Source organism: Schistocerca cancellata, chromosome 4 (assembly GCF_023864275.1).
Source record: "Schistocerca cancellata isolate TAMUIC-IGC-003103 chromosome 4, iqSchCanc2.1, whole genome shotgun sequence".
NCBI lineage: Eukaryota > Metazoa > Arthropoda > Insecta > Orthoptera > Acrididae > Schistocerca > Schistocerca cancellata.
In genome coordinates this window covers 228082292-228095657 of record NC_064629.1, presented here as the reverse complement: position 1 = coordinate 228095657, position 13366 = coordinate 228082292, and the positions used below count along the sequence as shown (strand labels likewise).

At 37.3% G+C, this 13366-nt stretch overlaps 1 protein-coding gene across 1 annotated transcript in view; it reads right to left on the bottom strand.

The window, feature by feature from the left end:
• LOC126183859 (constitutive coactivator of PPAR-gamma-like protein 1) overlaps positions 1–13366 on the bottom strand; it is a gene marked incomplete in the record, with an annotated part of 245865 nt that overhangs the window by 79222 nt on the left and 153277 nt on the right. Inside the window, 2 exon segments of the mRNA XM_049926151.1 lie at positions 2878–3019; positions 3134–3287. Of these exon segments, the coding sequence (XP_049782108.1) occupies positions 2878–3019; positions 3134–3287 (296 nt within the window).

Here is a 13366-nt window from a genome sequence, read left to right as displayed (position 1 = left end):
AGCTAAGGTGTTGGGCTGCTACACCAAAGGTTATGAGTTCAAACCTTGTGCGGTGCTTAATATTTTCATTATTTAAAAAGAATATCGAAGTGCCTTACTTCACAAATTATATTCGTTTGAAAGCAATTTTTTGAAATTTCTAGTGCTTTGTCTCTTCATTAACCCTTTCGCTGCTGCAGACACGTGCTCGCCGCATTCCGCGCTGTGCGCGATTTTGTCGTCACTGCACTGCTCGCCTGTGCAGACACATGGTGTTCCCACTGCTTTGACACACTTATCATTCGATTTCACAAAAACTATTTGGCCCAAAAATTTTAATTTTTACACGTCTTCTTTACTGATACCTTCCCCCCATAAATGACTTAATTTTGTTTCAATGTTCAACGCAGTTATTATGCAGTATTAAATGTAGTAAACCATTGCACGAAATTCTGAAGAGTTTGCAGAGGTAGAAGTCCATAGCGTATACTTTCCGTATGGTCGATTTTAGTTGCCACAATGTTGAGAATGAAATGTGGACAAGGTACCTAAATTTCATATAAAATTTACTGTATAACAATATCTCATTTAATTTGAGTACAACATAGGTGTCGTATGTAATATTGAGAAATAGTCCGTCTTTCGCGACTGTAATAAAAGTATTATTTACACCAGACGCGTTTGGCTGTATTTTAAAGCACTTCAATCAAGGAAAGGTATGGCACATACACAATGGTACTCATGTTCTCTTTCTTGTTTTTGTTCCACAGTTGCAGTTTTACCAATGGTACTGAAATATATTCCTCTTCTGCAACTGTAATAAGGGGCTTATTTAGACCAGACGCATTTCTCTCTTTTGAAGCATCTTCAGTGGACAGTATTTTGTCTCCTCCATTGCCAAGTCACCTTTCGTAGTTTTGTGCTGCGGTAACACAATATTCAACGTTTGTGTTGTCAGATCAGTGTTTTAGCAAATAAATGATGTTTGTGTGTGCCACACACAAAAATTATATTTGACATAGCTCAGAGAACTTGACTGATAGACGGTATATTCAAGTCCTAATGTTTTTGTAAGTCCACAGTTTTGTTTAATGTATTTTGTCTACTTCCTTTTGATTGACTGAAGTGCTTTAAAATAAAGCCAAACGTGCTCAGTGTAAATAAAACTTTTGTTACAGTCGCGAAAGACGGAATATTTCTCAATATTACATACGGCACCTATGTAGTACTTAAATGAGCTATTGTTATACAGTAAATTTTATATGAAATTTAGGTGTCTTGTCCACATTTCATTCTCAACATTGTGGCAACTAAAATCGACGATACGGAAAGTATACTCTATGGACTTTTACCTCTGCAAACTCTTCAAAATTTCGTGCAATGGTTTACTATATTTAATGCTGCATAATAACTGCATTGAACATCGAAACAAAATTAAGTCATTTATGGGGGGAAGGTATCAGTCAAGAAGATGTGTAAAAATCTAATTTTTGGGCCACATAGTTTTTGTGGAATCTATTGATAAGAGTGTCAAAGCAGTTGGAACATGACGTGTCTGCGCAGGAGAGCAGTGCAGTGACAAAATCGCGCACAGCGCGGAATGCAGGCAGCACACTAAATTTAGATTCCTGCTATATTGCCAATACAGTCGATGCATTTGCGGTGAACAGTTTTTGGGTGGTGCAGTGGTTGATGCAACAGCCTAGTATGCAGGAGATCCTGGGCTCGAGTCCCAGTACTGCGCACATTTTCATTTTCACTCTTCTCCATTAATTCTGATGAAGTCCCAATGCAGCTGATATCATTAGTTAGTTAGTTCCTTTCTCCCCCCCCCCCCCCCCAACTTCAATTTTCATAATACGTATCACAGCTGTGGATTCCGCATGGTGTCCGTTCTTTCGGACATGCCCGAAAGAACAGACACCAGACATTCATATAACATCAATTTTGCTTAAATTTAGTGTGGATTCAGATTTTTCATGACATTTATACGTAAAATGTTGTAAATGAGGCTGGTGACAGTGTGAGGTCATTAAGTGATATAGATGTGTGGTGATCCATGGATGGGACGAGCTAAGGGCTTAGAAGCAAGGCAGCTGTCTTGCTGGTTCGCATTTTTGGGTAATAGTTGAAGAGGCTAGACATATGCTTGCCTGAGCAGCAATCCAGCTGCACACTTTTCTGCTATAGAAATTTTTACAGCATAGAAATTTTTGCAACATAGAAATTTTTGCAACATCAATTGCAAAATTCTGAACTCTTTCCCACCAGTTCAGTGGAGACTTGAAGATACTCTGCAGTGGTCACGAATCTATAGCATTTCTGATGGTTGCTCAGGAGCAATTTTATTTTTCACGTGTGAAGCTGCTTTGGACTTTCAAAATGAGTCTGATTTTTAACTCAATTTGCCAGTGGGGACTTCGATTATTTTTCATTACTGATAGACATTTAAGATGAATATGCGCATTTTGTGCCAATTAGGCTACTACTTAGTGTATTGGGGGTTTGAGCTAATTTCAATGCACTTAATCACATAGTAGCTTGAGCTAATTTCAATGCACTTAATCACATAGTAGCTTATCACCAGCCTAATTGTTGTGTCTATTTATGGGCAATAAACTCTCTTTGTTAAAGTTGGGATATATTATTTAGTTTTGCTGCACCTATGATCAACCTAACATTAATTTGTTATCTGACTAATACAATGGAGGCAAGTTTATTATTTTATTTTTATTTAACAAGCAACCACTACCAAGAGAGAATCGATCATCGCCATAGTAGTAAATAGGAAACGACTTCACTACATTTACAGTTCAGTCTAACTAGTGTCATGATATGTTATTTCACTTTTACAGCCTCATCTCCCCCATCTCGTCCTTTTGAGGTATTTGTACTTACCCAAACCAGAGTCGTTGAATTGTTGGTACACCCCATCCAACCTGCTCTGCTCGAACGTAGTCAGGAGTTTGATACTGATTGTTTTTTGACCATATCCATTCTTTTATGCAAATATCTGGTACTTCAACCTTTTCTTCATCTCCTGTGAACACCCAACATTTTTTATATTTAATTTATGACTAAAATACACTACCACAGAAAATCATTTGATTACTACAGTATCATCAGGAGGTTATTCTACTTGACTCTCTCATACCTTTCTCTTTCTGCTTGCTTGCCATATATATATAATGGTGGAGATTGAAAAGAATTGCATAGACCATCTGTCGTACAGGGCGAAATACCAAGTGTATGCTTGGCAAATCTTTGTGATTCTCATCTTCCATCAGCACTGGCAACTTTATCTCACCCTGCAATAAAAGTAAAAGAAGTCTCCAAAGAAAGGAAAAAAATTGTCTCATACATCTTAACAATTTCATTAACTGTAATTCTACCATTACCCCAAAATGACTCTGTATGACACTAAATTTAACCTAACGATACCCGCAGAACACAATTCTGAAGCACACGCTTGTACCTCACACTTCAATACAGGAATTTTTTATTTGAAACCGGAAATACATTATAGTAATGAATAGTTCCAGATAATATTTAGGTAGCTGTAGCGACAACAGTGAGCATTTGTAAGAGAATGCTGTCTAGGGTGTGGTGCAGAAACAGTATGGAGATGGACAGAGAGAGAGAAATGGGAAGGAAGGTAGGGGGGAGATAGGATATAAAGTTCGATTTGAGTACACTGATGAAGTTTTGTTGGGAAGACCTTGCACATCCTCCATACAGTCCCAATCTCCCCCCCCCCCCCCCCAAATGAGATTTCCATAGTTTTGGAACCCTGAATAAAGGCATCTGTTGCCATCGATTTACTTTGGAGGAGTAGGTGCGTGCCTGGGTACAATCATGGTCCTGCAGGCAATCACAAACATTTTTCCACGATAACACTGACCATCTTGTCTCACAGTGGTAATGCATTAACTCTTATGGTGATTATTTTTGAAGTAATAACCCGTTTCTTACTTCTTTCCATTTGTCTTGCTTTCATTACTTGCGTCTCTTGACCCGCTGGTCGCGATGCTGGTTGGATGAAAGTTAAATTCATGACATCATATACATTAGCCAATAATAAATGTAGGTAAGATCTGAGCGAACGCAACATCTCTGCTACACTCATTCTCGTGTTCACACTTGATGTGAGCGAATATCTTTGCACATTGTGAGACTGAGTTGTTTCGTTGAAATGGTTGGTTGTGTTGCATGTTATGTATGTGATAGAGAATATTCAGTGAGAAAGCATTTGAATGCTCATTTGAGAAATGTGCATAAAATACAGGCAGATGAAGTGCTCAAAAAGTGGCTACAGCTTTAAATGTAACTTTTTGGGTAAGTTGCAACTACATGTGGAGCAGGAACACATGGTTGAGATGGTAAAAGAAATTAGTGAATTGCAAATGAAGGATGGTAAGTTAAGTGTACTCTGCCTATTTAAATTATCATCATCCATTGTTGATTATTACGTACTTGCCTGACCCGTGGCTGTTAGCTCTTGTTTTTGTTGGTCAACAGAACATGTGCTTATTTGAAAGCCTGAAAAGATGCATTTCACATAAACTGTATACTTACTGTATGTTACATTCAGTGTAGGTTAAATTGTTGCAAAAAATCACACTAGTAACTGATTGGTGTCAGTAATTCATGAGAGTATCTAACAGTGCAGTTTTTCTGACTCCTGCTGTTTACTTTGTACTTGTTGAATCTGAATGTAATTGTTTTTCCATCAATGCTTTTATTTTAGACTTTCTGAAGTGGAAATCTGAGAAGGATAGGAAAAACAAAAAGTAGTTTTGTCTCTCATTATGGCACTAAGCATTTAAAGGATGGCATTGCAAAAACCACCTTTGTGTGCCACAGATGTGGCACATTTTCATTGAAGTCAAGTGGCAAAATGTTGTGTAGGTCTCAGAGTACTTGCAAGATGTGGAACCATTGCTTTGCTGCCATAAAGTTTCACGATTGCCTTTCTGCATCTCAGTTGTTCTGATAGAGAAGCCATCACTGGTGAGTATTACCTTAATTGTAGAATTTTGCTGTCCTTTCAGTGATCCCCAAGTACAATGGTCAAACTTGATTAAAATATGGCGGGAAAGTTTCAGAATCCACTGTAGTTGACTTACTTTTTTGCAGCGAAGGAACATTGTTTTTTACTGTTGAAAAATGAATATTGTTATGGATATGTGATCTGGAGCAAAAGGTGAGAATATATTGATTGGCAGTTCATATGAATACAATTTGCGATGGTAGCATGAATGCAGTTGCAAAAGACCAGATTTTGTGATCCATATTGACCACAATAATGGTGATTGTAATGCCATGTACTTGGGTGTGTGGAAGCAGGTGTCATGCATTACAGTAATGCATGTGTGGAAGTAAGTTCTGAAATATTTATGTATTGCCTTGCGTTATTGCATATGTCATAGTAACCTATTTAAGAATAGATCATTAATGCATCTTCACAGACTATAGGCAATACATTTATTTTTTCTTGTCCAGCATGTTAAACATGTTGGCTCAGGGCATCTGCAACTGCAATAATGGATTTGAGACTAGATGTTAGCATCAATTACTACAATGCTCTGACATGTACTTGTAGACCTCATAACCATATGAAAATAGCCTTGGTAACTGAAACTGAGAAATATCACATTGCAACTGGTGCTGTAATCTGGTCTCAGTTTATTCTTCCATTCCCAGTGTGTTAATGACATCTTCAGTACTGTTGGAAGGGCACACTGAATATACTGTCAAGCCATTTGTTAAACTATCCAGTATATAAGTATTTCGCAACTGTTATATTGTATGAATTTATTTCATTGGGGGTGGTTAACTGCAAGTGTTCTTTCTGCATACTGTCTGCATGTGCGTGTGTGTGTGCGCGCGCTTCTGAACATTCCACGGTTTGTAGGACTACTGGGTAAACTCGCCATGTAAAACAAAGAGTAACGCATTCTGCTTGGTACCCATGTTGGTGATGCGGAAACCCAAGTGATATTGATAAAGAAAATAAACTTTTTTGCATTTTTTTTCAATTGATACCTTTATCCTTTTATTTGCACGTGTAATTAAAACCTTTATTTGAAATACTACTCGATTACATTAAAATGAGTTATTGTGTAACTAGTGGAGAAAATTTAGATGTGTCTGCAGAGCAGTGTGTTTGGCATGAATTTGAAGCCCCTTATCACATGATGGACCAAAGTCTGTTGTAACAATATATTGCAAAATAAAAATGCTTTATAACAATTAAAAGATATTTTTACTTCTGAAACACATTTAAATTCGGTTCATTACTAACAGTTCAACAGAAAAAAATTCAGTGCACTTAAGCTAAGTATCTGATGCTCCCCTATATTTATTTAATGGCTCTGAATGTGGCCACTTCCTGAAAAATTTTGTACTGGCATTCCAACAGTAGTTATTGACCAAGGAAATTTGCGGCAAAGAATTTCACACATTGTTCAGTCTGAGGAAACAAGGTTTCTACATCACCCAAGGTGCAATTACTGAGCAGGGTGGTGCAGTTAGTATTATTTACAGAATGTTTATAATTGTAAAGACAAGTGGGACACTTTTCTTTACTACAATTAATCATTTCCTTTTCAGTATCATTCCATGCTGTTTTAGAATTATTTTTAGAGTTTACAGCCTCATGTGCTTTACTTCTAGCAATTATATTTTTAGATTTATACACCTTTCCTTGTCTTTGGTACCTTTTGAGATTCATCTTTCAGAATAAAAGTTTTTATGTAGATTGCAATGCTTGGTTGGCAGAATTTACCAACCAGTAGGTAGCAAAGAGGAAAACCAAACTATTTTGGAGTCTTTCACCCAATTTTTATTGGTATAGAAAATGCTGTAACTGGTTCTTTGTAGTCAGTACAGCAGTTATTTTAAGTTGGCCTTTAAGAGACATTACAGTAATGTGGAGAATAATTTAATCATTGCTGCATAAAGGTATTTCCATTTTACTGGACCTTAACTGTGAACTTGCTTTCCTGGATATTCTTTACTACAAGTTGTGAGTGATTTTTTTTATAACCAATAGATGTGTCTGAGCTGTAGTAACTGTACTCACAGTAAAGATGCATTTCACCTGTTTTTTGTTCACACTTCAGTGATGAGAACACCTCATTCCTGTTTTTGCAGTTTTAGAGTATTTTTCAGAATGAAAGTGGAATTTGCATTTGGTACACTGGTCACTTTCTTCCTTTGTTCATTTTATTTAGCTACACATATCTCTCAACCTGATATGCTTCAAATGTAATAATTTTACATCAAAATGTACACTAGACTGCTAGGAAATTGAGAGCAATAGAAGTACTAATTGATTCTGAGACACCAGAGATTATGTGTGAGCATGGACTGGAAGAAAATGTAATCAAGACGTACAACTTTCTGCCATTTGAGAGATGAAGTTTTACATTTGTAAGGTATGTGACCCTTCAGACTTTGCATGTAGTAATTCCATGGAAACATCTGGATTAAAAAAAAAAAAAAAAAGGTTCAAATGGCTCTGAGCACTAGGGAACTTAACTTCCGAGGTCATCAGTCGCCTAGAACTTAGAACTACTTAAACCTAACTAACCTAAGGACATCACACACATCCATGCCCGAGGCAGGATTCGAACCTGCGAGCGTAGCGGTCGCATGGTTCCAGACTGTAGTGCCTACAACCGCTCGGCCACTCCAGCCGGCGATTGATAAAAACTTTATGTATGACGGGTTTTGAGTCACCATTGAATAATTGTGACAAATTTACACGAAAGACAAATTACGAAAGCTAATAAATAATATTTATGAGGCCAAAGTAACATCAGGAATGGAAATACATACTGAGTACAAGTACTTACAGTATGCTTAGGCGGCTGACATAAGTTAGCAATACAAGAAAAACACACACTCTCATATGCAATTGCTGTTAGACAACATTTGCAACAAAAGATATTATCTGGGAACTTCATGTCAGGCTGAAGACAGCAGACTCGAGGATTGTATTGTTTTAACTTGGTGCCAGATGGCGTTGATGTCAAAGATTGAGACAAACCAAGACATAGCTTTTATAATACACAAAACAATGTAAATATTCCAGTCACATTTTTTAATACAAGAGACTTGCATTTTTCAGTGGACAGGGACGTAAGGGAGGCAGAGTTGCTATATATTTAAACAAAAAGGTAAAGGATACCACTTTGTGGACAGACAGAAACATACAGAAATTGTCTTGAAGCAGCAGTTATACAGAGAAAGGAAGAAGAGCTTAATACTAGGGCAGTACTGATCTCCAAGTTGTCAGGTAAGACGTTTTCTGAAGTAACCTCATGCACTACTAGAAAAGGATATCAGAGGATTCACTTACATAATAGTAGTTGGTGATAATATAAAAACACTAGAAGGCAGTTCTCATTCAAGAGACTTATATGATCCAATCAGAACTTAACCTAAATTGTAGTGAGGGGAGGAGGGGGAACTGCTATATGGGATGCTGCTGTTCCACCATTAGCAACAATGGTAGATCATGTCATCAGTCTATATAAAAAGTTCAGGTATTAAATATTAATTTCATATCATTGCAAGCTGTCAACAGAAATTATGGACAGACCAAAACACAATGCATTTACATTTATGGATGTAAGACACATTAAAAAACTAAAGATGTTACATTTAGCTCAGAAAAATGAAGTAATAATAATAAAATTTTATTGTCATTCAGCTTATTACAGCAATAGACAAAGTCAAGAGCATACATTTCCCAATGTACTTTAGTTTGTGTGAAATGGATAAAAGTAGAAACCACAAGTTACCAAGCAGTACTTTCATCTTTAAAAAATTCAACAACAGTTTAAAAAGGATTGTTTACTAGTAAATTACACAATTTGGCTTTAAAAATATTTACAGGGAATTCTTTAAAATCTTTGCTTAGTCTGTTAAACATCCTTAGTCCAAGGACTAGGTACGAGTTCTGTGATTTACATAGTCTATGATGTGGCATGTCTACACATGTTCTGTTTCTAGTATCATAGCTATGATATCACTTCTCAATACAAATTTTGAAACATTGTTTCTAATGTACAACAGAACATTATAAATGAATATGTTTACTACTGTAACACATTGCAATTTGATGAACAGAGGTTTACAGTGTTCTCATTTACTGGAATCAGTAATTATTCTCAATACTTTCTTATGCAAAAGTAAAATATCATTTTTGTAATGATTACTACCCCACAATAAAATTCCATATGATATAATGCTTTGGAAGAAAGCAAAATATGCTGATCTCACATAGTTATCTGGAACATATCTTTTTAAATTTCTTATTACATAAATAGGTCTTATAAGTCTATCTGATATATTTTTGATGTGTGGTTCCGAGGTCAATTTGCTGTCAGTAGTAACACCTAAAATTTCAACAGTTTCTAGTTCATGGTGGTCAGGGATCTCCTTCAAGCTAACGTAAAGTTCCTGGGTTTTACTTTCATTTAGCAAGAAACCATTCACTCTGAACCATAACGAAGATTGAGCCATGGTATTTTTAGTCAATATTTTCAGTGGGGCTAGATTTGTGCTTTTATTTAGAAAAGTTGTGTCACTGGCATATAATATTGTGTGAGACTTTATGAATAAAGGTAGATCATTAATCATTCTCTTCTTCTCACAACATTACAACCCTAGGTGGGTTTTACCCTCATCAAAAAGTTTCTTCCATTCTGCCCTCTCCAGCACCGTTTTCTTCCATATCATCTATCCACTGTTTTCATGGCTTCCTCACTGTCGTCTTCCGGTTGGCCTCCATTAAAAATCTTTTTTGTTGTTCTTCCAGTATCCATCCTGAGGACATGCCCAAACCAGGCTATTCTTTTACTTTTATTCTTATGATGTCAGCTCCTTGTATGAGGTGGTCCAGCTCAGCATTCATTCTAGATCTCCAGAAACCATTATTATCCTGAACTGCCCCAAAGATCTTACACAGCACTCTACGTTCAAATATCCTGAGCTGTTGCTCATCAACACTCGTTAGCATCCAAGTTTCACATCCATAGGTTACAAATGGCCTGATCATGACCTCGTATAGTTGCAGCTTCAACTGCCTATTTAATAACCTAGAGGCCAACAACTTCTTAAATGTGGGAGCTTCTATTACTACTTCGGATGTGCAGTTTTATTTCAGTTGACATGGAATTTGTGCTGTTAATATTAGAGCCCAAAAAGTAAAAGCTCTGCACATGTTCAAAATTGAAACCATCTGCTGATAAGTCTATCCAAGGTATTATTTTCCTTCCTGGTGAAATTCATGTACTTAGTCTTTGTTTCATTTATAGAAAGGCCTTTAGGTCCTGGGGCTTCTTTCATCTAACATATTGTCCTCTCTAGTGTTACCCTTCTTCTACTAACAATTGTTACATCATCAGCACATGCACATATCTGAGCCGACTTTGTGCCTAAGTAACCAGATATCTGGAGCTTCCGCATGGCTGCTTTGGGAGTCAGAATGAAAAGTACTGTAGAGAGTGTGTCCCCTTGCTGACTCCCTTACTAACGCTAAACCAACTGCTCAGTTCTCCATCCACTCGCACTGCAGCCTTGGAACCAGCCAACTTTGCTTGAATAAGTGAGACATACTTCGATGGTATACCAAGCAGCAGCAAATCATTTAGAATTTGTGCTCTATCTAGACTATCAAAGGCCTGCTTGAAGTCTACATAGAGGTTACGAAGCTCAATGTTATTTTCACATGTCTTTTCATGTATTTACCTCAACACAAATATTGATCTATTAGGCTGAAATCCACACTGATACGCCCACAAATCTCTTCTGCATATGGTGCTAACCTGTTGTAGATAATACTAGAGAAGATCTGATAGGTTACATTCAGTAAGGTAATTCCTTGGTAATTTGAACAGCAGGTCTTGTCTCCTTTATTGTGTAATGGTTGGATTACATCTAAGGTACATTCTTCTGGGATTCTTTCCTGATTCCATATCAACTTAATAAGTTTGTGGATCTGCTTATGAAGATCAGTTACCCCATTTTTTAGAAGTTCTGCAGTTATTTCATCAGTTCCTGGTGCTTTATAGTTTTTTAAACAATGCACTGCCCTCCATACTTCCTCTAATGTTGGTCCCTCTATTTCTGGATCCACGGTATAATAGAGTGGCTGCTCATTCCTGGTAGGATTGCCCCCCAAAATTCCCTTGAAATATTCTCTCCATCTGTCCAGAACATCTTGTTTATCTGTTAGCAAATTCCTTTCTTTGTCCTTACAAGCTGTATTTTTGGTTTATATTCTTGAGGTCCTTCTTTAATTTTCTTGTAGAATTTTCTCCTATTGTAGTGCTGTTCCATCTCCTCTATCTTTCTCTTCATGGCTTCCCTTTTTTTCTCCTGCATACCCACGCTGCCTCTATTCTCTTTTCTTTATGCAATGCCCGATTTGATCTAGTATTCCATGCAAGCATTTCGGCCTTGCATCCTTTTTTCTGTTCCACTGCCTGTCTACATTCATCACACCAGTTTTCATTGCTAAGTCTCCTTGCTTCCCCCAGTATTTCATGTGCTGTTGTCCGAATGACATCTTTAATAGAGTTCCATTCTTTGTGTATATCATCTCCACCATCTTTTGTTTGTAACTTCTGTCTCAATCTGTCCGGTTACTCCTGAAGAGTAGACCTATCTTTCAGCTGTTCTATATTCCATTTCTTTACTCTGGTACTACTTCCTCTGGCAGCCATGGCAAGTTTGTCTCACTTTGGCTCCTAGTAGGTAATGGTCAGAATCAGAATTAGCTCCTCGGAACGTGCACACATTTTCCATATCGGATGCCCACCTCTTTGATATCAATATATGGTCTACTTGGTTTGCTTCATTTGGTCCTGGTATTTTCCATGTCCCTTTGTAGATATTTTTCCTTGGAAAACAGGTACTTACTGCCTTCAACTTCTTTGCAAAAGCAAACTGGGCAACCCTCATACCATTATTATAAGTTTCATCATGCAGACTTTCCTTACCAATCACACTTCTGAATGCCTCTTCCTTTCCCAGTTTTGCATTATAGTCGCCAAGAACTATTTTGGGATCATATCCTGGTATTCCATAACACACTTCCTGTAGTTGATCACAGAAGATGTCCACAGTATCCTCATCTGACTCTTCCACTGGTGCATATTGCCTTTCATACGCAGAGTACATGTTCTTCCATTATATGGGGTGAAGGCAATAACTGATCTACACATATCCTTGGACACTATAAACCCAACCCCCCCCCCCCTTGCCCTTTTCTTTTCCTGAATAGAACATCAAGAATTTCTCCTTATAAATCTCTCCTCTTCCCTTCCACCTGATTTCCTGCAGTGCAATATCTCCCATTCCATACCTTAGCAAGGTATCAACCCTGCACTCAACCCCCAATCTGGAGGACCAGGCTTTCATTTCGGGATTAGCTCCCCTAGAGGGGTTGACAACCTAGCCTATAGAGTCCCCCCTACCCTATTGTATGGGACATACTTTGTCTAGCTCCTCAGTCGAGACCACTGTCTTGGGTGAGCCTGCCACTAGCTACACTACTGCCAGTACAGCTCTCAACCTTATCATCAGAGCACTCAAACCCTCCCACCCACCACTGAAGGTGCCTACAATAACGCAGTGTCCCCTGGGAGGGGATCCTTAATCATTAACAGAAACAATAAAGGTCCGAGCACTGACCCTTGTGGTTTTCGAGACCTAATATAAACCAAATTTGACTTCTCTCTACCAATGCATACAGCTTGTTGGCAGTTCTCTAGGAAAGATTTAAACATTGTTATACTGTGGCCATCAAAACCGTAACAGAGTATCTTATTCAAATCTTATTCAACAAAGCATTATGCTCTACACAATCAAAAGCTTTGCTCAGGTCATAAAACATAGACTGGGCATAGCCCCTAGCCTCGAACACAACTAGGACAAATTTTACTTGGGAATCCACTGAGTCAGTTTTGGATTTACCTTTCCTGAACCCAAACTGTTTATCACTGATTACATTTGATTTGTTCAAATGAACACTAATATTTTTTATACATTATTGTTTGAAAAATTTTAGGGGATAAAAAAGGAGTTATGGATATGGGCCTACAGCAAGTGGGACAGTTCTTTTCACCTTTTTTATATATCGGTGCAACTCTAGAAATTTTTACTTTCTCAGGGAACTTATTTCATCTAGAGATTTATTTACACAATAAGTTAAAGGATAAATTACACAGTCAATATGTAATGGATCTGGGAGTTGTTATTTTTTTTTACTGTATTTGTCGATACCAAATTGTAAATGTTTTCTTATATTTTTTGTCAGAATTTATTATAATTTGCCTTATTATATGTTAATTTACTTATATTTTTGAGAGTG